The 26,233-nt window shown below is 41.0% G+C and overlaps 1 protein-coding gene across 2 annotated transcripts in view; it reads right to left on the reverse strand.

Moving 5' to 3' along the window:
* The window catches only part of LOC105917636 (glutamate receptor ionotropic, kainate 2), a 1,028,886-nt gene that overhangs the window by 512,266 nt on the left and 490,387 nt on the right, over window positions 1-26,233 (reverse strand). For both annotated transcript variants that reach the window (XR_004928158.1, XM_036128574.1), the window contains exon 11: window positions 16,385-16,591. Coding sequence is in view for 1 of the 2 variants with exons in the window: in XM_036128574.1 (XP_035984467.1) it covers window positions 16,385-16,591 (207 nt within the window). In the remaining variant the exon portion in view is untranslated. The remainder of the gene's footprint in view (window positions 1-16,384; window positions 16,592-26,233) is intronic.

The following is a 26,233-nucleotide window of genomic DNA, read 5'->3' on the forward strand; positions in this document are numbered from 1 at the left end:
TGGTCCGCTCCCTCTCCCAAGAACATCTCAAGTCTCCTATAGGTGCGGAGCCCATCCCCCCACGTCCTGCCCTCCTCCACTTCGTTGGCGGGCGCCTTGGCCCCCTGGCGCATTGGTTGGCTTCGGGTTTGGGGCGGGTTCCCGGGCGTGCGCCGGCCCACTCCCGGCGGCCTCTTCGCGGGGCCTGGCTCCCCGGGGGGCGGCCGGGGCCCTCGTCGCGGGGGCGGGGCGCCCCTGGGGCCTCTGGCCCTCAGGGCCCATGGCCGGGACCACTTCAGCGGGGCTAGCTGCCGGCGGAGCCCACGGGCTCGTCTCCGCGGCTCTTGAGGGCGTCGGCATTGCGGTGGCTGGGGGATTTCCTCGGGGTCGTCTCTGCTCCTTCCTTGGGGGGGGGGGGGGGGTTGCAGATATCCTGTGTCGGCCCCTCCTGGGCGACCTGCTTTAGGGACCCCTTTGGGAGTCCGGGGTTACGGGTCCCCTGACGCCTGCCTCTGTGCTCGGGGAAGGTGGGTCTTCGGTTCTCCACAATCACTATCAAGCTATTTCTGGATAATCTTCACCTAAACTAGTGCACTTTCACATCTCCCACAGGTGCTGGGTCCCAGGTATTAAGTGTTCACTTATATACAGTAATCTTATAATTTATTTATTTATTTATTTATGTTTTTTCACTTTCTTTTTTCAAATATCACATTACACATGTCAGCTTACATAATAATATATATGATTTAGCAATGGCATCTAGGTGTTATTCGAGTGTATCTGTTGCTTTATGTCTGTTGGTTGTGCTGTTCTTTTTGTGTCTCTTTCCAGGTGATGGAGCAGACAGAGGACGTTTTATCATTCTCTTCCTTTTATCTCCTCTTTCTTTCACCTCTACTCTTTTTTTTCTTTTCTTTCACTTTTTGTTCTTCCTTTACTCTCCCATTGTCATGTCCATATAATTTGAAATTCTCCTTGCAGGAATCATAATAAAGCTATTTACAAGCATAAATCAAGTGGAGCTCTATGGCGAAAGCTGTTTGCTCCACTTGTAAAAGCAAAATCTGTCGAGCTCTATCTGGCATTGAGATATCAATTCCTATTGCCATATTGCTAGACAGGACACTGGGAAAAAAAAAAAAAAAAAAAAAAAAAATATGGGATTGCTTTTCATTGCTATGCAGATGACACACAGATATATTTACTGCTAAAGAATATAGACTCCACCTCTCTTCAGTCTCTGTTTTTATGTCTGGAAGATGTGAAGGCCTGGGTGGCCCTAAATTTTTTGAAACTTAATGAAGACAAGACAGAGGTAGTGATCTTTGGCAGATCCACTGCTGATTCCTTGACTAGTCTTGGCTCTTTGGCCCAGTATGTTAAGCCGGTTATTAATAATTTAGGGGTTAAGATGGATGCTGGTCTTAAGATGGAAGCACACATCAGAGCCGTTATAAAATCCAGCTTTTTCCACTTAAGGCAGCTAGCCAAAGTAAAACCTGTTCTTTCCAGACAGCACTTCGAAACAGTGATCCATGCATTTGTGACCACACGTCTGGATTACTGTAACTCACTTTATATAGGAATCAGTAATTTATATATTTCCCAGCTTCAGAGGGTACAAAATGCTGCTGCACGTCTATTAACAGGTACACGAAAATTTGACCACATTTCCCTTATTTTAGCTTCCTTACATTGGTTGCCAGTGCATTTTAGGATTGATTTTAAAATCCTCTTATTTGTTTTTAAAGCTCTTAATGGCCTTGCCCCTCCCTATCTGTCTGAGCTGTTACACTCTTACACCCCCTCCCGTTCCCTCAGGTCAGCTGATCAGTTGCTTTTGAGGGTCCCAAAGACAAAATGCAAGCTCAGAGGGGATTGTGCTTTTTCTGTGGCAGCTCCTAAGCTATGGAATGATCTGCCTTTGAGCATAAGACAGGCCTCTTCACTTGCTATTTTTAAGTCTCTTCTTAAGACTCATCTTTTTTCTTTGGCTTTTGGCACAATCTGAGAGATTTCACTTTGTTTTATTGTGTCTGTTTCTAATATGTATTTTATATTCGATTCTTTCTATTTTATAATTGCATTGTATTTTATGATTGTGTACAGCACTTTGGTCCTGTCGGTGTATAAAGTGCTTCATAAATAAAGTTGGTATGGTATGGTAAAGTTTTGGTCAACTAGCACAGATAGCTGATGCAGATAGAAGCTTTTTTTTAAATCTGGGCAAAATTATTACTGGTTGTCATGCAACGTTCTGATGAATCCAAACACAACCACACACCAAGCTTAGTTTCTGGAGGTTTATTGAAAGTTGATGAGTAATAGAGGATGAAAACCAACAGTCTGTAGTGGAGGATGAAAACCAACAGTCTGTAGTGGAGGATGAAAACCAACAGTCTGTAGTGGAGGATGAAAACCAACAGTCTGTACCGGGCTGGAGCATGTGGATGGTGATGGCTGGAGCATGTGGATGGTGATGGCTGGAGCAGGTGGACCGCGAGAGAGCTGGAGGACCGCGGGTGCCTCCCTGCGGAGCCAGGAAGCCCCCAGAGCAGGTGGGAGAGCGCTGGGGTTGAGGCAGACCTGGAAGCACAGCAGAGAGAGTTCTTGAAGCCCTTGGGTTGAGGAAGAGCCGGCAGCACAGCGGAGAGTTCTTGGAGTGCTGGGTTGAGTAAGAGCCGGCAGCACAGCAGAGAGAGTTCCCGGCAGGCGGGCAGGCAGACGAAGGAAGCACTGGCAGGAAGACGTAGGAAGCACAGTCTGGCAGATAGACATGGGAAGCTCTGACTGGCAGACGTGGTGAACACAGGCAGGACGAGGTATGGGTGAAGTGATCCGGCAGGGGAGAGCAGACTAAAGGGAGCTTAAGTAGGGAGGATGGTCAGGTGAACTGAGTCCGGGCTTGATTAGAGCATGACAGGTGTAGGTGATTAGGCATGGAGTGGAACTGGGCTGCATGGGAGATGGAAAGTGCTGGAAGTGTCCAGGGTGAGACAGGTAAAAACTGAACCCTGACACTGGTTAAGATCTTATAACTGAAAATGTTAGATACAACACAAGGTATTCATCTTTTAATAACTACACTTTTTGTATTCTCTTTAATACATCCATAGTGAAAAGGATTATATCTATATGAGGACTTTAACTCAAAACACAACCGTTTGTGCATAAATACCTGTTTTTTAAGTCATTTATTAAAATTAGCAAAATACAGCAAGTGTTTTCAAGGAAAAACTATTCTTTATATTACTAAAATAATTTTCACAATGGGTGACCATGTTTATATTTAAAGCAAATAAGCAAAACCTTTTGTTTGTGTTTTTTTTTTTTAACTTTGGACCTACAGTTATTTACAGATCCTGTTACTTCAGAAATTCTGACTATTTTTTTATTAAAATTATCATATTTTGTAGATGCCCTGCAATAGACTGCCGACCTGTCTATGGTGCACCCCGCCATTCACCCAATGACAGCTGGAGATAGGCACCAGCACCCCTCGCGACTCCACAAGGGATAGGCGTGTTAGAAATTAGATGGATGGATATTTTTTAGAGCAGGTAAAAAAATCACAACATAATTCTGGTTATTTTTTTTTTAATCTTTTTTTATCAGTTGTTTGGCCCTCGCGTACTTTTGACTTGACAATTTCAGCTCACCTACTGAAAAGTTTGGACACCCCTTTCCTAGATTATTACTTCAGATGCTAAACATTCACAAAGTGAAGGGGTTCATCCCTCAAAGATGTATCCTTTTTTGACCTATGAAGATTGCCATTTATCTCTAAAGGATGAGCATGACATGCAGAGTGGGGTTACATGTTAGATGAACCTGATAAAAGGCATCTCCTATTCTACCCATACTCTTTAAAGGTGTTTGTTCCACCTTAAGCATAACACAGATTATAGATGATTCGGATACATTTCTTTGATGTAACCCTTGAAACTTGTTCAGAGCAATTCAGCAGTCCTATGCCTGATCTCTCTTCTCTGAGTCCACTTCTCTCAACTCTTCTGGGACATTGTCTAGTGCAATCACCATCTGTCTAAGTCAAGTGCAAGAAGTGGGGCAAACATGCACAGAACAACACCTCACGGGGGACTGGGCCCTTCACCCATGTAAAAACAAGACTATCTGTCACAATGGAGAATTGGTACACCGATCAAGAATAGAAGCAGAAGACAAGTGTGGAGTAGTTAAGGGCCACTTAACCCCTTGCGGGTACCGTGTCTAATGAGGTCAGATATTGACTATTGGCCATGGAGTGCGTGCTGTTTTTCTGTCCATGTCATTTATCCTAACTGGGATTTTGTTGCAGTAATCAACACTGTGAGCACACTTTGTGTTCTTGTGTTTGTGTTTTAATAAGCTCTGTGGGGGAAACAACTCCTGAACTTCTATGCTTGTGTTGGATTATCGAACTTTAGCTGAGCCATCTTTACCTCTCCCATTTTCTTTCTTTTGTGTCTCACTTTCTGTAGTTTAGCTCCTCCGTATGACATCATTCTTTGTGACTACAACTGAACATTTGGTTCAATTCTGACATTCTTTTCTAATACTGTGTATAAGAAAATGCCTAAAATCTATAGCACAATGATAAAATACTAAGAAGCTAAGTTTTAGAAAAAAGCTTTAGAAAAAATAAGAATACCCCATTAGATATAAAATTTCTTATTAAGAATTTGGCTGCACAGTGGCGCAGTGGGTAGCGCTGTTGCCTTGCAGCAAGAAGGTCCTGGGTTTGAGTACACCCCTGGGTCTTTCTGCATGGAGTTTGCATGTTCTCCCTGTGCATGCGTGGGTTCTCTCCGGGTACTCTGGCTTCCTCCCACAGTCCAAAAACATGACTGTTAGGTTAATTGGCTTCTCCAAATTGTCCTTAGCTGCGAATGGTTGTTTGTCCTGTTTGTCTCTCTGTGTTGCCCTGCGACAGACTGGCGACCTGTCCAGGGTGTACCCTGCCTCTCGCCCTGTGAATGCTGGAGATAGGCACCAGCAACCCCTGTGACCCCATGAGGAATTAAGCAGTTTGGAAAATGGATGGATGGATATTAAGAATTTGTTATTTTATTAATATCAATGTTCTTATCTAAAAAAAAGGAAGACAGTTAATCCCGCATGTGTAAAATGTATATAAAATATACCTATGCTCATTAAAGTTAAAAAGCATGCAGTCTGTCATTGGGTGGTGTTAATTACACAAATTGCCCCAATTTACAACTAAGAATGCTCTGGATTAGGGGCGTAAAGGTACATGTTTTTGTAATGTAAGTATCCGGTACAGCCCTGTCAGTTCAGCATGTGCATATACCAACAAATGTAGCATTGTTTTACACATGAACACATTCAGGATGTTTATGTGTTGAACTGCAAAACGCAACATTACATAACACAGTTTTAAAAAGTGAAACCAGAAAGGACTACTAGCTACCACAATATTTTTCAGTTTGGGAGCATTACATTTTTCATGCAGCAACAGTAGAGCACAAATAGGCCTTTTTCCATTACATGTGAAAAACCCAGGGTTTTCAAACATCCAGCACTGTCAAGGTTTGAGGTGAAGGACCAAAGCGGCAGCAAGACGACGGCAGGCACATACTGTAAATATTTTAATGAAGCCAACCCACAGAATTACACAATTTAGTTACAGGGATGGAAAACAGACAATGCAACAACGAAACGAACATTGCGCACAACAGTGTTTATTAGGATTAACTAATTAACACAAACACCCAAGGATCATGATATTAACCCCTTCTCAAGGGTGGATTCCAGATGCCCACTGGAGTCCAAACAAAAACAACCCAAACAGGGTGGGTAGAGGGGGCCTCAGAAGGAGGGAAAGAGTTAAAAAAAATGGAATACTTGCAGACGACCTAGAGGTAGTCCCGAGCCGACCAAGTGTTCTGGAGGCTGGCAGCTATGGAGACCACTGGAAACCTCTGGAGAAGACTGGAGATCACTGGGAACCTCTGGAGAAGACTGAGGACCACTGAGAACCTCTAACAGGAATCCAAAAGTGAACCCCAGAAGAAGCCTAGGACCTGTCATGCAGGGGTCCTTTGGGGCCAACACAGAAGCCTTGACCACCTGAACAAACTCACAGACCTCGGATTGTATTACACAATTTAGGAACAGGAATGGAAAACAGACGATGCAACAACTAAGGAACAAAACCCCCGAAACTTAAATACAACTGGGAATTAACAGATTTTATTGCTTACAACACATGTGAGTGGGATTAACTAATTAATACCCAAGGATCATGACAAGCATGAGTTTCCACATGTGGGATTTCAGATTCCCGGGGCTTTAGTTTCAAGGAAAAAAGTTCCTTGTCTGAGAAGCCTTGTACTTTTCAAAAGTACAAGGCTTCTACTTTTCAAAAGTACAAGGCTTCTGTTGGAGGGGCATGGCTGTGTGCAGCAAGTCAGAACAGTCTGCCTGCAGGAGCAGTAAAGAGTAATGAGTAAGGAGCAGTAAAGAGGAGGCGATATTACAAGTCTATTGATTTCATACCCTTAATTTGACACAAAGTAGTTTTAACATGTTTTTAGTACACCTCAAAATTTCATTTGTGCAATCTGGTTATCAAGCTTATAAGCAGATTTTGAATCTGCTTTCGGAGTCGTCACAGCGGCAGAGCTCTGCTAATAGGCTGGTTTCATCGGGGAACCAGCCTAATGTGCATAAACCGACACACTCTTGGCTCCATACTTTAGACCTTGTGCTGACATATGGCATTGATTGTGAAGAATTAACAGTATTTCCTTGCAACCCTGTCCTATCTGATCATTTTTAATAACATTTGAGTTTAATCTAACTGAGTTCTCCACCCTCAAAAGAGGGTTCCATTATAGTAGATCTTTATCGGACAATGCTGAATCAAACTTTAAAAAGGCTGACCCCCTCTTAATATTGTCAGTATTGCAGAAATACCCTGCAGATAGCAGCAATGTTGTTTCTTCCTATTCACAAATAGATGTCTTTGTTAACGGTATGACTTTGTCATTGCGTTCTGCTTTAGACAATGTAGCTCCCTTGAAAAAGAAGGTGATTATTCACAGGAAGCTGGCTCCTTGGTTTAATTCAGAGCTGCGTTCCTTGAAGCACAATGTTAGGAAATTGGAGAGAAAATGGCGCTCTACACACCAAGAGGAATCCTACCTAATCTGGAGGAACAGTCTATTGTTGTATAACAAGACCCTTCGCAGAGTTAGAGCAGCATATTTTTCATCATTGAGGATAATAAGAATAATCCTAGATTTTTCTTCAGTACAGTTGACAAACTTACACAAAGTCATAGCTCCGCTAATCCATCCATTCCCTTAGCTCTTAGCAGTAATGAATTTATGTGATTATTCATAAATAAAATTTATTCCATTAAAAATAAAATAATTGCCATCCTCCCAAACATGATTACCTCGTCCTCAGTAAGTGAGGCAGTGTTGGAGGAATCTTTAGAATCTGCGCAGTGTCTGAACTGTTTAGAAGCAGCAGAGCTTTCTGAGCTATCTAAAATTTTAGCTTCATCTAAACCTTCTACCTGTATGTTAGACCCAATCCCAACCAAGTTGTTTAAGGAGGTATTCCCTCTGATCAGTGGTCCTATTTTAGACATAATTAATCTATCATTGGTAAATGGATATGTACCACAGGCTTTAAAGTAGCTGTTATTAAACCTCAGTCAGGCTTTAGAGCTCATCATAGCACTGAAACAGCTCTGGTGAAGGTCACTAATGACATTCTCATGGCCTCAGATAATGGACTTGTGTCTATACTTGTCCTGTTAGATCTCAGCGCTGCATTTGACACAGTTGATCACACTATTCTCCTACAAAGACTTGAGCATACTGTAGCGATTAAGGGGAAAGCATTAGGCTGGTTTAAATCTTATCTGTCAGACAGATTCCAGTTTGTTCATGTTAATAATAAATCTTCCTCAAACTCTAGGGTCACCTGTGGAGTACCACAGGGTTCAGTCCTTGGACCAATTCTCTTTACCATATATATATGCTTCCGACTGGCAAAATTATCAGACAGCATGGGATTAATTTCCACTGTTATGCTGATGACACTCAGCTATATTTATCCATAAATCCTGATGAATCCAATCAGTTACTTTGACTGCAGTCATGTCTTGATGACATCAAAAGCTGGATGACTTTAAATTTCCTGCAATCAAATTCTGACAAGACAGAAGTTGTAATCTTTGGACCAGAGTCCTCAAAAAATAAACTTCTAAATCAATCACTTAATCTGGATGGCATTAAATTGGCCTCTGGTAATAAAGTTAAAAACATTGTTGTCCAAGACATGTCATTTAAATCCCATATTAAACAGGTTTCCAGAGTTTCCTTTTTTCACCTCAGGAATATCGCCAAAATTAGAAACATTCTGTCCAGGGGTGATGCTGAAAAACTAGTCCATGCATTTGTTACTTCAAGGCTGGACTATTGTAATTCATTACTATCAGGAAGTCCACAAAATGCAGTTCGAAGTATTCAGCTGATCCAAAATGCTGTGGCAAGAGTTCTGATGAAAATCAACAAGAGGGATCACATTTCTCCAATTTTAGCTTCCCTTCATTGACTTCCTCTTAAATCAAGAATAGAATTTAAAATTCTTCTTCTAACGTATAAAGCCCTAAATAATCAAGCTCCATCATATATCAGAGCTCTGATTACCCCATATATTCCTAACAGAGCCCTTCGCTCTCAGACTGCAGGTCTACTGGTGGTTCCTAGAGTCTCTAAAAGTAGAATGGGAGGCAGATCCTTTAGCTATCAGGCTCCTCTCCTGTGGAACCATCTCTCACTTTTGGTCCGTGAGGCAGACACCCTGTCTACTTTTAAGACTAATCTTAAAACTTTCCTTTTTGACAAAGCTTATAGTTAGAGTGGCTAATGTTACCCTGAGCTACCTCTATAGTTGTGCTGCTATAGGCTTAGGCTACTGGAGGACATCAGGGCCTATTTTTTTCACTCTACTGATTTCTACTGTTCTCCAGTCTACTGTTCTCCAGTTTTGCATTACATTACATTGAAATGACTATCGTCATTTCAGCTTTTAACTTTTTGCTCTCTCTCTTTTTTCTTCATAATAGGCACACCTGGTCTGACATTCTGTTAACTGTGACATCATCCAAGGAAGACAGGTCACCTGCTATTTTCATCTAATGTAGAACAGATTACTGGATCAATGTTTGCTTCTGTGCTTTTTGTCTGTCTTGTTGTGTCTCTGCTCTGTCTTCTGTAACCCCCAGTCGGTCGAGGCAGATGACCGTTCTTACTGAGCCCGGTTCTGCTGGAGGTTTTTCATTCCGCTAATGGGTGGTTTTTCTTACCACTGTCTCTTCATGCTTGCTCAGTATGAGGGATTGCTGCAAAGCCATGGACAATGCAGACAACTCTCCCTGTAGCTCTACGCTTCTTCAGGAGTAAATGCTGCTTGTCGGGACTTTGAAGCAACCAACTGGTTCCCTTATATAGGAAAGTTTCGACCAATCTGTATAATCTGACTGATTCTGACTTTGTAAAGTGCCTCGAGATGACATGTTTCATGAATTGGCGCTATATAAATAAATTTGAATTGAAAATTAAATTGAATTGAGCGCAGTGGGAAAATTCTGTTGCTGCAGTGTTTAGACAGCCAGAAACATCAGATTTCTCTCATTGGCATTTTATACCATCACAACTCTGATCGGGTTACCAAACATGGTTTTGAACCGCAGTGTTTTTTTTTCCACTGAAAAAAATTACGTGTTGGCACACAAAAAGTAGTTTGAGTTGGTACAGCAAAATACATGGTGTCAGCTTGAACTGCGATGTCAACCCCTGGGGCCTGTCCAGAGTGAGGATGCCACTAAACAAAGAAAAAGCCTGACAACGCCAACAAAGATTCAGCTGTGTTCTGCTCTGGAAACCCAGTAGTGTATAACTGTTTGTGGTTGTTCTGAGTTTCAGCTTAAACTGGAATCAAGCACCCATAAGGGACAAACTATATTTATGCTGAGCTTGCTATTAAGAGCTTGCTCACTGGAATGGTGGCTTCTGAGCCAGTTGGGGTGGGATCTTCTCGGCTCCACCCGCATTACAGCAACAGTTTTTTTTTCAGAGCCGGCCCAGGTTCTTCAGCCCTGCTTAGGAGTAGGGTTGAACAGAGTGGACTACATAATAGTTTGGATGTGTGCACACTGCTTTTCAGTGATTGGAAAAGGGCGAGGATAAAGAAGGTTTTCTTACAGGACATGCAGGAAAAACAACCCTAACCCTAACTGCAGAGTAATGACATTAATATTATCATATATATATATATATATATATATATATATATATATATATATATATATATATATATATATATATACACTGTATACCATATTTTTCGGACCATAAGGTACACCGGATTATAAGGCGCACCATGAATTTGTGTGTCTAAGTGGGTCTTTGTCACATATAAGGCGCATTGCATATTCTTCCCAAGTGTGTAATAACACTCTGTCCCTCCGGTAGGGTGATCAGACGTCCCCGATTTCCGAGGTCAGTCCCCATTTTGGATGACCTGTCCCCGGAAATGTCTCTGATTTCAGTGTATCATTATAGAGAAAAAAAGTTTTGCGCTACACGCAGTATTTACCAGGTCCTGCCCCTGTCCCAACGTAGAAGAGCCGAATACACCTTACCCGCCCTGTTGCCGTTGCAGTTCAGACAAAACAAACCAACCCCCAGCCAGAGATCCTGTGCTTAACAAAATCAGAGATGTCCATGGTTTTCATTAGAGAATTGAAATCTGGTCACCTTACACTGCTCTCTCCTGATAGGGAGAGCTATCTGTCTCTGTCGGGAAAAACAGAGTAGTTGGACGACACTGCCCTGTTTCTAACATTTTATACACATTTTAAACAGAACTTTTATATTGAATTAGCTTACTTGTTTTATTGTTGCTAGCGCGTACTCCGGGCGCGAGCTGCCTTACATGAATGCACTTCTAGTTTAGACATTACTGTCAGGCAGTCTTGTAGACAGCTCAAGGGTCCTGTTAAGGGGCTGATCAGGTAGTAACACAGGCCGTGTATCATTCCGCCTACTTCTACACTTTGAACACTTAGTTTTAAGTATATAGTGTAGATAACACAAAAAGTCAGTGCACTGAAGGTACCCGGATGACCCCCTAAAAAGGTCACAAAATGCAGTGTGTAACGATGGACCCTACTCGCACTAAACGGACGCCGTCTTGACTACAAAGCGGAAAGGGAGGGACTAGGGACGTCGGGAAGATGTTCCCATTTTGAAAATAATGGCGGACAATTCAGCCGAGACAGCCGGAGCTGCGACACCGCAATCATATAAATGTAAGTAATGGTGAATATAAAACACTTACATTTATACATATAAATGTAAGTAGTGGTAATACGAGGCATTGTACTCTCGTCTAATGCATCACTTACATGTCCCTCACTGACAGAAGCTGATATATATGTCGCCGGCATATATTTTTGGCGGGCTGAAAATTCACGTTCACGTGTGTTGCGTTCGTCACGTCATCCCGTCATTTCCGGTAAGCTTTTTAACATAAGTGTTCCTTTTGGAACAATACCAAAGATCGAAAGTGGGCACTACGGCAGTAAGTGGTCAGTGCACATTAGCAGTGCACTGACGGAAGTATTCGGAATGAGACAGACTTAATGCTCCAAATATCCATTGAGCAGAGCGGCTTCATTGCTAATCAAAGTCGTATTTACACATTTTAACAGATTTTTCAGTGCATTGTGCCACATAAAAATCGGTCAGTGAGCACAACGGTAATCATATACAAATATATATGCCGCACCATTCACTTTTCAGAAAATTTAAGGATTTTAAGTGCGCCTTATAGTCTGAAAAATGCGGTGTGTGTATATATATATATATATATATATATATATATATATATATATATATATATATATATATATATATATATATATATATATGAAAAGTTTCATCGCAAAACGCGATATGCGCCAAATTTTAAATTTTGTAAACTACCCGTACCAAATCATTGCTGATGGAGAGGGCAATGTGGGTGCTGAATAATTTTTCAGCAAAACAAGTTAAATCCCATGAAGGCTCTAAAACACCCTTCCTTTTCAAAACGCGATACAAGCCTGGAACATTCCACACAAACAGCGATGCATCCTCTCAGCCAATCAGGGCGCATGTTGGTCCGCTGCAGAAACAAAGATCGCGATGCCCTCGCTCGCCGCATTGCCATCAAAACATTGCACAAAACTGGCTCAAAAACAAGAAAATGAACACTTTTGATGGCCTAGAGCAGGGGTGTCAAACTCATTTCTATATGGGGCCACTTTGGCGTCATGAAGTCATTAAAAGGGCCGGTTGCATGTGTATATAGACGATACTTTTCAATTTCTAATTTCATTCCAGTTCACATAGAAGTATAAAAAATGCACAGTAACATAAAAGTAGCAATCTTAGGCCCAGTTTATACAGTTTATCTGCAACAAAAGTTGATATTGGGGTGAGTTAAACTTACAGGAGGCACAGATTTAGCCAATTTATACACTTCAAACAGATATATGCCTCTACTTTATGACACGGTGTGCCTTTTTTTGGCTCTTGAGGGCCGGATTATTTACCTTGACGGGCCGGATTCGGCCCGCGGGCCTTGAGTTTGACACCTGTGGCCTAGAGGAACCAATACTACTCGCTTCTCGTACACGGGGGGGGGGGATCTACGGAGTACCATGAACACAAGAAAAAGCGCAAAATCAGGCATTCTGGTGGTGGAACAATTCCCCAGATTTCCTGCGCTCACAATGCTAGAGACAATCCTCATCTGTGTCATGTTGTTATTATTATCATTATTATTATTATCATCATCATTATTTTAGGATACAAACAATTCAGATGGGGAGAACATTTTCTACTTTAGTTCTGTAGGGGAAAGCCGACTGCGTAAGCAGTTATGCATCTGTTTGGATGAAATAGATCTTGGTTTCTCTTTATTCATTTATTTTCTTTTGTTTCTTTACTTTATCGTTATGTGTTGCCTATTTCTCAGTAGCGGTTTGCTAATTTTGTTTTTATTTTGCAAATTGCACTATATTGAATACTAAAAAAATCACTAATACGGTATTTTGTAAAACAAATTTGAGTTCTCCAATAAAATATTTGCTAAACAGGCAGGCCAGGACTTGGGCTTGTCCTGATGTCTAATTTATTAATGAAGTTGGAATAAACATAACATCCTTGTTGTGGAGGGGCTTGTGTGCCCAGGCCGGGCCAAACGTGTATGGTTTCATGACATGTATATTCTTATTCTAAACTGTGCTTTTCTTGTGTCATTTCAGGCATCAGCAAGGACAGACCATCTCGCTTCGCCCAGTATTACTCCACTGATGCAGAGCCTCGTCCTGAAAACCGCGGAGGGCTGCGCAATGCTGGAGAAGTGGTTAGGAAGCGAGAGCAGGTCAAGACACACATACAGACTTTCACCTGTCATGCAAGTCATTATGGACGGGGAGGAGCCCCTGGACGCAAATATTTGCCTTCTGATCTTTCAGTGCGACGCAAGTATGAACTATTTAAACAACAGAACCACGACCAACTCAGCTACTCTCTGTACTACACTATTTTTTACAAAGAATTTAATCTTGGGTTTGGGCATCCAGCAACTGATGCCTGTGCCACCTTTCACAAAACGTCGACTCTCTATGAAGGATCCAAGTTTGACAGATGAAGAAAAATGAACAAAAAATGCTATGTTCATCTTGCATCTGAGACAAGCTTGAGTATTTTACGACCAGCTGAATATTGTGGACCCTACTGCACTAACCGTTTGCTTTGACATGATGCAAAACATGGCTCTGCCATGAACGCCAATCGGGCAGGCATACTATTCAAGGCAGCTCTACCTGTATCTGTTTGGCGTGGTGGTACATTATGGTGAAGGCAGTAATCAAAAGAAAAATTATGTCAATCTTTATGTGTGGATGGAGCATGAAAACAAAAAGGACTCAAACATGATTGCCTCTGCACTGGACGACTGCTTTCGAGTTCGGTTCAATGGTATTTTGCATCAAAAAACTAAACTCAGACTGTTCGGTGACTCCTGCTTTGGGCAGAACAAGAATATGAATGTACTGTCCATGATCTGTGCCTTACGATATTCAGCATTTCCTGACATTGAAATTAAATTCACATTCCCCATTCGTGGACATAGTTTTCTCCCAGCTGACAGAGTGTTTAGGCGGATCGAGCAGATGATACCCCAAAGACTACTATGCAATATTACGTAAGCACAGTAACTTGCACATCTATGGCACTGATTGGAATGCACAAGACTTTAATTCTGAAACACAAAACTTTGTTAAATCACAAAGGTCATTCAAGCTGAGCGACGCCCGGATGCTGTGAATCAGGAATGATCAGATTGGTTACAAAACGTCCTATTCTGCAGTATATTGCTAATATTCTGTACTAAAACATGGAAAGCAATGGAGGAAGTTTAACCCAAAGCCTCTTGAGATGGTGTCTACTGTGAAGGCAGCAAAAAGAAAACTGACGTTGAATACCTTCTGTCTGAAATTGGAGCTCCAGCCGATGTCACTGAGTTCTATCGCCAAGCTTTGTCTTGTGCAAGTTATAACACCGAGGTTGACAGTGATGTTCATTCTAACCGGGAGACTGATAATGAGGAATGGGGAGTTTGTAAAAGTTGTTTGTTCTGATGATGCACTTGGAATTTGTGCAATTTGTTTATTCTGTTCAGTTAGGATGGTGAAATACTAAGCGACTTGTAAAATACAATTTTACAGTCACTACACAGTGTTTTATATAAATCGTTTTAAAAAAGTTAATCTCAGGAAATTATGTTGAACAAAGTTGAATGTCTGGGGAGGGGGGGGGTATGTTTGAATAATATTCAAGCAGTAGCAATGTAAAGATGGTGTTTTATAATGTATTTTTAATCCGAAATGGATGTCTAATTTTGTGAAATTATTTGCACTTGGATATGTTGCGTTTTGCAAAAAAAGTTATAAAATGTTACATTTTCAATATATTTTTAATGCAGTATTTTTATGCACTTATGAAATAAAGTCTAAAAAGATTATATGGTTTTCTTCTTTTGTTATATATGATTATGGTATAAAAAAAAGTAATTTTTCTCAAATATGCTAAAATGGATATATCGCGTTTTGCGATGAAACTCTTCATATATATATATATATATATATATATATATATATATATATATATATATATATATATATATATATAGAGAGAGAGAGAGAGAGAGAGAGAGAGAGAGAGAGAGAGAGAGAGATGGATATCTTCCTCAGGTTGACTTTGAAAGGGCAATCCACGCATTTATACCATTGCATTTGGATTACTGTAATTCTTTGTATTTAGGACTAGACCAGCGTTCCCTGCAGTGTCTACAGTGCAAGGACCAAGAGGTATAACTTTATCACCCATTTTGTGTGAAATTTAAGGTTATATTGATTATTTTTAAGTATTTAAACTGTTTGGGCCCATCTTTTTTAAGTGAACTGTTGCAGCCCTACACTCCCCTCAGAACCCTGAGGTCAGCTGACCAGCTTCTATTGGCTGTCCCTAAGGCTAGGCTAAAGTTCCTAGGTTATAGAGCCTTGTCTGTGGCAGCACCCATACTGTGGAATAGTCTCCCTTTGTCTGTCAGGTTCTCTCAGTTTAAGTCCAGACTAAAAGTGCATTTTTTTTCCTCTGGTCTTCAAAACTAGCTGAGATGAGAAGAGATAAGCTATGAAAGATGTATTTTATTGATGCCAGAACTGGGAAATTATTGTAATTGAAATGAAGCATATCTTGGTATGTTACTCATAGCTAATTTAATATTAATGCTGTTCTTATTTATTATCTCATTTATACTTATTTCTAGCTGTGATGCAGTAACCATTGTAAAACTGGTTGTTTTACAACAACCTTAGCTCGCTTTCCGATTTTTCAGAAACCCCCTTCGGTTCAGTCTGGGATGCAGACAGCAAAAACTGTTCCTAACAGCATGACACAGAGTGGAACAGATCATTCTGAGGGCACAAAATCAGCTTGATGCACTCTCACAAAGAAGAGAACGAAAGTTTGGTTGCCTCCGATTTAAATCTGCTTGCTGTTGTAATGACCTGGATAACTGAGAATTTGCACAGGCATGTTGTTTTAACATGTTTTATAAATAAGCTTTGAATTGAACTGAATGTTGTGTGGGTGTTTGGCCGCAGGAGGGCGTTATGAAAATTAAAGTATTTTTAGTGTTTCATTCCTGTTTTATCTGTTAAATTATATAGTTTAGACCTGAGTGACTGTACTCTAGTTTTCTGTGTTCTAGACCCTGGAATCCTCTTTGTAAAGGTAAGACTTACATGGTCCATCAGCTCTTTAACCATGCCATTCCACTGGCCCGTGTTCTCATCCTGTGCACCATATCTTCCATCTTCCACCAGCCGAATCTCATATGTGAAGCCCAGGATGATTGCCAGCTCTCTCAATAGGTCAATGCAGTATCCTTCAAATCGGTCATTCCCATAAAGTGGGGTGTCCGATTTCTTGAACATCACATATGGCTCCTCCTGTCAGGCAGAATGGGGAAAAGATTAGTCCCTGAAGCACTTCCTTTACATACTGTCACAGCCTAACTGAATGGATGTTTGACATGAGAAAGGGACTTTTAAGTCATGTAAACCCAAAAAAATTCACTTGCTTGGCTAGTAAAGCAAGTGTGACACTGCTGTGTGCCTGGTGGAAGACACTCCTATGATCTGAGGTAGGATGGATGAAAACTGAGGCATGACAACAGTAAGAGATAATCTCTCCATATCAATGACTCTATCCTCCTCTCAGGCATAGCAGGCTGGCAGGTACAGCTTTCTGGAGACCACACACTGGCTCCGCTAGGTTCTTTTTTTTCTCCCCTTCCAATTTCCTTCCTTGTAACCTCCTCACCATAATTCCTCTCCATTTTACATCTGCTCCATGCACCATCTGTCTTTGTTAGCCTTAGACATTCATTCTCAAAGCATGTCCCTCATTTATGCGAATCCCTTGTGTCTCTGAGACAAAACGATCACCAAACATATCAACTAACCTGTGTTATTTATCATTTAGCTGTGGCATCATGAATGAAACAAGAAGTGGCAGAACTTCATTGAATCTGGTTCAAAAGGTAATCAGTACTGTGCTCTTTACTTTTACTTGAGTAATATTATTAAGAACTATCACCAATCTAACCTTGCCTTTGTGTCCGAACCAAAAGCCACTTGGGCCAATCAAGTTGCAGTATTATGGTTTTAGGCGGGACATACAGCTGTGACGATGAGCTGCTGAGCCCAGAGCTGAACCAAAATAAACAAGGCAGCACAGGAGGACGCATGAGTAGCTGCTGTTTTGTCAGAATCCACTATTTCTTCTTTGAAAGAACAGGAGGAAGTGCCTTCACCAGCGTAACCTGTTGTATTTTCTCATGGCACCTGCTGCTTTCAACATTTTCATTTAATACCATGTTTGGCTAAAACCAACCTTTGGTAGACCGGCAGGAGGTGTCGCTTCACCCAATCAGCTCTGAAAGTCCTGCTGAATGTCCCTCCTTTCTCTGAACGTATTTGATGGGAGCAGTCCCAGTCTGATAATGTACAGAACATAGAGTGCTACACATTATCAACCAGCCACTCACGTCTAAGCAAGAAACCCCCAACCTCCATCCCTTCCTACACACACACACACACACACACACACACACACACACACACACACACACACACACACACACACACACACACACACACATACACACACACACATCCTTGTTTAAAAAGAAATTGAGGGCCGCACCTTAATTTCTATAGACCTCTATTTATTTTCAAGCCTTTCTATGACCTAACCCTGACCCCGGGGTTCCATTGAACATGGAAGCGTTGCGGGAACATAGCAGGCCAGAAGCAGCGCAAGGCGGGAGCGCTGCTCTTTCTTCCAGGTACCCTTTCAACCGGGTGTGATTTTAGAGCAAAGCGCCGGTGCGCAGTTGGACTTGGATGACATGAGGATTGCATCATCGCAGGATAGTAGTGTACTTGTAGGCTTCAAATAAAATTAAAATCTTTCTTTATGGAGTCAAGCATCAAGTGAGATGCGCTGGTGGATTGGTGCTGGAGCCGCAGGTAATGACATTGATGTTTCACAGTAAAATGCAATTTAAAGTCTGCACATGTAGTCTATTACTTGTAAACTCGACCGGATCCAATTTGCTTCTAATCAACTGACTTCCAGCCTGAACTATCCGGTCTGCTCTAGACTGACATGGAGTCGGCGCAGCAAAAGTAGAAGAGCCACATGTTTTAGAGAAACGGCGAGTGCTAGCGCTTCTGGGATGTTTAAAAAATGTTCCGCAGCGCGCTGGGTGGAACCACTCTGATTCACTAGAGTTGCAGCAACCACCTGCTCATGCGAGGAGGCGCTTCCACAACGTTACCTAACCTTAACCGTGGCCTAAACTTAATAAACACATCTTTGGCTCTTTACAGCCAAAGATGTGTTTATTAAGTTTAGGCCAAAACTAAACTGCTCAAAACTATTGAGCATTTTTCCTCATGGATAAAACTTACATACACAAGTGCACTCTCACAAACACCTACAGGTGCTTGGATCCAGGTAATTACAGACTCACTTTCCATACAGAAAACAACTATTATTATCCTCAGCTGTCACTTTATATATGTCGTATTAATTAATACTGTATATACTTCAGTGATGGTACCAAGGCGTTAATTGATTTTTCATGGAAATTACATATACAAGTCCTGCACAGTGGTCAGAGGGATTTTAAGCCATTCTTCTTGCAGGATAGTGGCCAGGTCACGATGTGATGCTGGTGGAGGAAAATGTTTCCTGACTCGCTCCTCCAAAACACCCCAAAGTGGCTCAATAATATTTAGATCTGGTGACTGTGCAGGCCATGGGAGATGTTCAACTTCACTTTCATGTTCATCAAACCAATCTTTCACCAGTCTTGCTGTGTGTATCGGTGCATTGTCATCCTGATACACGGCACCTCCTTCAGGATACAATGTTTGAACCATTGGATGCACATGGTCCTCCAGAATGGTTCGGTAGTCCTTGGCAGTGACGCGCCCATCTAGCACAAGTATGGGGCCAAGGGAATGCCATGATATGGCAGCCCAAACCATCACTGATCCACCCCAATGTTTCACTCTGGGCATGCAACAGTCTGGGTGGTACGCTTTTTTGGGACTTCTCCACACCGTAACTCTCCCGGATGTGGGGAAAACAGTAAAGGTGGACTCATCAGAGAACAATACATGTTTCAAATTGTCTACAGCCCAAGATTTGCGCTCCTTGCACCATTGAAACTGATGTTTGGCATTGGTACGAGTGACCAAAGGTTTGGCTATAGCAGCCCAGCCGTGTATATTGACCCTGTGGAGCTCCCGACGGACAGTTTTGGTGGAAACAGGAGAGTTGAGGTGCACATTTAATTCTGCCGTGATTTGGGGAGCCGTGGTTTTATGTTTTTTGAATACAATCCGGGTTAGCACACGAACATCCCTTTCAGACAGCTTCCTCTTGCGTCCACAGTTAATCCTGTTGGATGTGGTTTGTCCTTCTTGGTGGTATGCTGACATTACCCTGGATACCGTGGCTCTTGATACATCACAAAGACTTGCTGTCTTGGTCATAGATGCGCCTGCAAGACGTGCACCAACAATTTTTCCTCTTTTGAACTCTGGTATGTCACCCATAATGTTGTGTGCATTGCAATATTTTGAGCAAAACTGTGCTCTTACCCTGCTAATTGGACCTTCACAATCTGCTTTTATTGGTTCAATGTGCAATTAATGAAGATTGGCCACCAGGCTGGTCCAATTTTGCCAGTCAGCCCATATATTCCCGGGACCGTGGAAATAATGCCACATTAGTTGCCTCACTTGCTTATTGTGCAAAGTCAACTTTAACCAAATCTGGTAGCTTTACAATATGCAATGACCATTCCTGTCTCTGTCCCACGTTTCAGTTTCAGAGCCTTGGTGTCATCCTGGACTGCCTCGCCATCCTTTCCTTCACTTTCCACATCCAGAACATCACCTAGTTAACTTTCATATTTGCAGCATCAAGTTTTTCCTTTGCACTTTTGCCAAACTGGTCCACAGTCCACTTTACAGTTTCAGCTCCTGTTCCTCCCTGTCCTCCAGAAAACCTCCAAAAGCTACAATTAGTACCAAAGACAGCAGCTTCATCATTACATCATCTACTTCACACCTGAACATTAACTCCACTGGCTCCCTGTCACATTCAGTATAAATTAATCCTTTGAACATACAAGGCCAACCACAACCTGGACAATGCAGGACACATAACACTATGATGTCATACATTTTAGTTTAACACAGATCGCACATTACAATAATCAGTCTCTGCTTTGCCCGTTATTGCTCAACAATTAATTATCACAACTCATAAGTTTATATATATATAAGTTTAGAGTGGCTCATACCCTGAGCTATCTCTATAGTTGTGCTGTGATAGGCCTAGGCTGCTGGAGGACATCAGGGTCTAATTTTCTCACTCTACTGATTTCTACTGTTCTTCAGTCTACTGTTCTCCAGTTTTGCATTGTATTACATTGAAATGACTGTCGTCATTTCAGCTTTTAACTTTTTGCTCTCTCTCTTTTTCTTCATAGTAGGTACACCTGGTCTGATATTCTGTTAACTGTGACATCATCCAAGGAAGACGGCTCACCCGCTACTACCATCTAATGTAGAACAGATTACTAGATCAATGTGTACTTCTGTGCTTTTTTGTCTCTCTTGTTGTGTCTCTGCTCTGTCTTCTGTAACCCCAGTCGGTCGAGGCAGATGACCGTTCTTACTGAGCCCGGTTCTGCCGGAGGTTTTCCTTCCCGTTAATGGGGAGTTTTTCTTCCCACTGTCGCTTCATGCTTGCTCAGTATGAGGGATTGCAGCAAAGCCATGTACAATGCAGACAACTCTCCCTGTGGCTCTACGGTTCCCCAGGAGTGAATGCTGCTTGTCGGGACTTTGATGCAATCAACTGATTTCCTTATATAGGACATTTTTGACCAATCTGTATAATCTGACCCAATCTGTATAATATGATTGAACTTGATTTTGTAAAGTGCCTTGAGATGACATGTTTCATGATTTGGCACTATATAAATAAAATTGAATTGAATTGAATTATAAAAAGGCATTATTTAGCTTTTTTGAAGTGTAATAAAACTGTTAAACCTTAGCCCTGTGACTGGAGACCTGTCCAGGAGGGACGAGCCCCCACCCCCCACGACCCTGTGTGACGTCGAGCTGCGTTTCCCCATCAGATACGGCTTGACGTCACAACTGTAGGGAAAAGCCAGTATAGAAAATCGATAAAGGATGGGATGTTACATTTTTAAAAAGTTTAATAAAATTGCTCAAGGTTTATCAGAAAAAAACATAACTTGCTTTTAAATATGAACATTTTTAATTAGCAAAATGTTATTAATGTGTTTCGTAAAGTTAAATATTGTTGAAGGTAATCTTGGCTGCAGTACTGTCTGTCTGGCAGGTGTTTTAGGGTCGGAGTAAAATGAGTCCATAGAGCCACAGACAGGAGGCTTTTCCAGCTGTTTCTAATATGACTTGCTTCTACAGTGTTGCTTCACATCGCGCTCCACTCTTGTGTAAAAATAAAAAATAATTTCATAATAGCTCTCTGGGAATCGCCTCTGGTCTCACCCAGTTAGAACCTGCTCTCCAGTCCATGTTGTAGCTGCAGTTTAATTTTTTTATGTAGTTTCCTTAATAATCAAAATCAAAGTCCATGTCATTTTATTAAGAGTGTACTGGTGCGCAGTGGCTCATTAGATGGACGCTGCTGTATATTGAATGATAGCAGCGCTACCTGCAGCTCTGCCTTCTTTGGTTCAGAAAAGCGCAGGTGAAATTATTTATTTTATTTTATTACTTTTTCCTAAACAGACCCAGTCGAATGCAGGAAATTGTTGTCAGATAGTCAATCCGCTCCACTTCCTGACCTGCTGGTTCGCATAAACCCAAAGAAAACCTTTGACCACCACTACTTTCAGTCATGCATCTGTGGCCAGTTTGATATGCTCTTCCAAAAGTTATAATGATGAATGATGAACACCGATGAAGCTCAGAATGGCAATATTCACTTTGCAAAGACCCGCCCTACTCTCTTTCTGATTGGCTAATGTCCTGGCTCTGCCAGGTTTTATTGGTTGAGAGCAGCTTCTGATTCTTGAGAGTCAGGACAAAACACCTTTTAAAAAACTATTTTTAAAAATACACACTATATCAATTAGAGTGATATGTTTCTGCAGAGAAAGTATACTATAATAATGTTTAATTACTATATGTAAAGAAAACCATAATGTATAAACTTAAGTTGTGATTTCACACTATTTTGAAAACTCAGATTTCTAAATATTTGCATTTTCAAACTTTGATTTTAATTTCAATATGGTAAAAACAAGTTCCTTAAATAAAAAACATAAGAGGATGTAGATCAGATGGTCCTTTATTACAAAAACAATATAAACTGAAGGAAGAATATTTTTTCTCCCAAAACATTTACAAAAACATACATCCAAAGCTGTTGACGAAGATCTGACGGTGTTGACGAAAAACTGACGGTGTTGACAAAAAATGTGTGCGTTAGTGATTTAATGAACAGATTTGCTCTTTGACCACTACTACTAAAACTACTACTTGTTAATAGAGTAGGGTGACCAGACGTCCCCGATTTCCGGGGACTGTCCCCGTTTTGGACCACCTGTCCCCGGCTAAAGCTGTCCCTGGAAATGTCCCCGATTTTGCCGAGGGGGAATAAGTGTTGCGGTAGCTAGGTGCGCTGCGCGCACCACTAGATGGCGGTAATGATCCTTTTGGATGTCAGATGCCATTAAAACACAAAGAAGAAGAAGAAGAAGAAGAGCGCACCACTTTTAAAACAGAAGAAGTGAAAATTCGTTGTCACAAGGGGAGCTGCCCTGTGTCATGGTAAGTATTTGGATCGGGCTGATCCTGTGATAAATGTTTGGTTTTTGTCTAGGTTAAAAATTATCAATAAAAAGTAAGACAAGACCACGAGTTGCTGCTCACATCAGTAAAAGACACTTGGATAAAATGTAACAGAATAATTGAAAACTCCTTGTAAGGCACTAAACTGGTACGCTGGTTCTCCAGGGATCAACAAGAGTTCTTCTAAAGATGTTTTAGAACTGATTGGTGACCTTTAGTTTATATTTCATATAGTTAGAAGTAGAGTTATTACTAGTTGTTTTGCTGATTTATGAGCATAGACTTCCAGGCTTAGGTTTAGCTTTTCTACTGCTCACTTTGGATATATGAAAGCTCCTCGTGAAAAAATAGGAGTCAGTAACAGGAGAACTGAATGAGAAAAGATCTACATGATCTGAGAATGATGGAGGAAGAGATAACCACCTGTTTAATGTCCATTTATTATGTTGTTTTTGCTTGTAGCTCCTAATATTGTGGTAATTAGATTTGTAATATTTAATTAGATTATATAATAATAAAAATAATAATTGGAAGTTTTCATGTTGTACATTCTAATGTTTTTGGAACTGATTTTAATTATATAATGTCTGTTTTAGAATAATGTAAGATTGATACAAGAGGAGAGAGGAAGAGGATAGGAAGTCAGAAAGGAGATTAAATGGGTGGAGGAAAATAGGAACACTGATGGAAAGAACATTTGATGAGAAGAGATAAAATTTTACTTAGAGTATTATTAAAGTTCAAGTGATAAAGCGTTGACATGATTTAAGTGATAAAGTAACGTATTGAGTAATGTAGTGTGTGAAGTTTGCTTTGTAAAACAGAGTGACTCAGGTTCGAGTTGTCTGAGGATAAAACCTCTTTCTGAGTCTCTGCACTGAACATGAGTTTCACTGCACTTCCCTAGCTGTGGCAGAAAGAAGAGGCAGTTTAGTTGTATTTTTTTCTTGTGTCTTAAAAATGTTCGTTCTGCACATAATATATCCACTTCTCCTCTTATTTTATCCAGACCTCTGGATACAGTGGCTGATGGCTCTTCAGACACAGAAGGCCATGTAGAAACCAGGGATGATCTCATGTTATCTGACTCACTGACCGGAGTTAACTCACCTTATAGGAGCAAACAATATACTGGCACATCAACTACTACCATACACGTAATGTAGTTATACACACTTTATGTAAGTTTATACATGCTCATGCTGCACACTGATCCAAGGGGTCTCCAAGTCTATGCCTTTGATTCACCTCACATCACCACAACCCATTTTCTTGTCCCAAACAGGCTCCATGCACAGCTCCACTTCTTCCTGAAGCTCAGCAGCTCCTGATTAATCCAGGTGTGTCTGACCTCAGTAACCAGCCAGACACACCTGGATTAATCAATTTGTCCAGTAAAGAAAGAAAGGAAACAAAAGAGCTGCTGAGGTTCAGGAAGTAGTGGAGCTGTGCTTATAGCCCATTATGGAAAAAAATGAATCTGCTTATTTGAGATGCACAGGCCCCTGATGTGGCCAGGTGACAGTAAGAAACATGTATCACCGTTTACCTGCGGGCTTGACATCTACTTCTTTTTGATGTTAATGCAGAAAACCTATTGCTCATAGGTATGTAGACATGAGCAGAATAAGTATTTGTTGCACTTTTTTAAAAGGTGGGGGAACTCTGTCTTCACAGAGAGCCACAGTCTAAATGTTTGTATTTACTGGTTTTTCTTTTCCTCATGTCACTCTCCCCTTAGGAGGTGGCAGAGCTCTTTGGGCTACACAAAATTGAAAAACCCTGCTAACCACCTTAGACCCCTCCACTCCCACCCTCATCACTTTGCCCCAACCCAAAGACACAGTTCTAGTTTTCTATTAATTAATTTATTTATTTATCTATTTATTTATTAATTTTATTAATCTTAGGATATACTAAAAGTGTGGAGAGGCACATTCCTGGCTTTTACACTTGATTTTTGTTGTTTAAATATTAATAAATATGTAAAAATAAATGAAACCATTACTGTCCCCGTTTCCTAATTTCATCTTGATGAGATGTATTGTTTTATATGTACGAGCAAGAAATGTCCCCAGATTTGATTTCAGAAATCTGGTCACCTTATAATAGAGAAATTAACGTACTGTAAAGCAAACTATAATAAACATATTGCACATACAACGGTTCTAACTATTATAAATTACACCGTTTCCAACTATCAAAAAAACAATAAGGTTTTGTACTAAACACACATGTGTTGTGGTTTCATTTCTGAGTATTTGCTCATAAAGTATGATGAGCTCTGAAAGACTGCCACTGTGTTGGACGAGTTTAGTGTGGATTCCATTGACTGTCTCTTCTTGAACTCTCTCCCACTGCTTCCACTGAACAGGGATTTTGTCTTGCTCTTGGGTTGTAACTGTTCCTTTGTTTAGACATTGTGAACATGTGCGAAGAAGGCAGGTCTCACTTGCTGGAGAGCAACAAACTAATTGAAAACTGTCATCTACTTTGTTTGACTTCACAACTCCAGACATTCTAAGGATCTCAAGCATTAAGTATGCATTTTCATGCTTTTGACATAGACATGTCTTACGATCAGATGCTTTTGGTGCTGTAATATAGAATGGTTTCAGAGCACAGAAAGAAGAATAGCTCAGCTTCACAGTGGGGTTCCTAATGAGGAAATCAGAGTGGAGGTTGATCATGGAGTCTGCCAGGATCATTCTCTGCTGCTTTATCTTATTCCTAGTGATGGTGTCAGTCTTATCAGTGGTAACACGTGCATAGTTCAGGAAGAAATCCTTTACAGTATCGGTTATTCCCATTAGGAATGTTGGCTTTTTCTTTGTCTGTTTCTTTCCTCTCATTAACTTGTAGGTTATCCCAAACTGGTGGATTTGATGAAGGAGACTATACTTTTTGAGAATTTTGCCTGATGACACACTTAGTGCTGGTTCCTGACGCCGTGGCCCAGGAGTTTGTTTGTTTTTCTTTAGCTCTCTTCTGAGGATGTTGTGGAATAGAAGGGCTTTCTTGATTTTTGGATTCCTTATGTTGCTTCCTGATAGCATCTTCTTTGTTTCTGTGCCTGGGGTGTCAAGTATTGTTTTATTTGTAGCTCTTGTTTGATATATTTTCTTTCTCATTCTGTTTCTTTGCTTTGTTACCTTC

This window comes from Fundulus heteroclitus, chromosome 3 (genome assembly GCF_011125445.2).
Source record: "Fundulus heteroclitus isolate FHET01 chromosome 3, MU-UCD_Fhet_4.1, whole genome shotgun sequence".
Classification (NCBI taxonomy): domain Eukaryota; kingdom Metazoa; phylum Chordata; class Actinopteri; order Cyprinodontiformes; family Fundulidae; genus Fundulus; species Fundulus heteroclitus.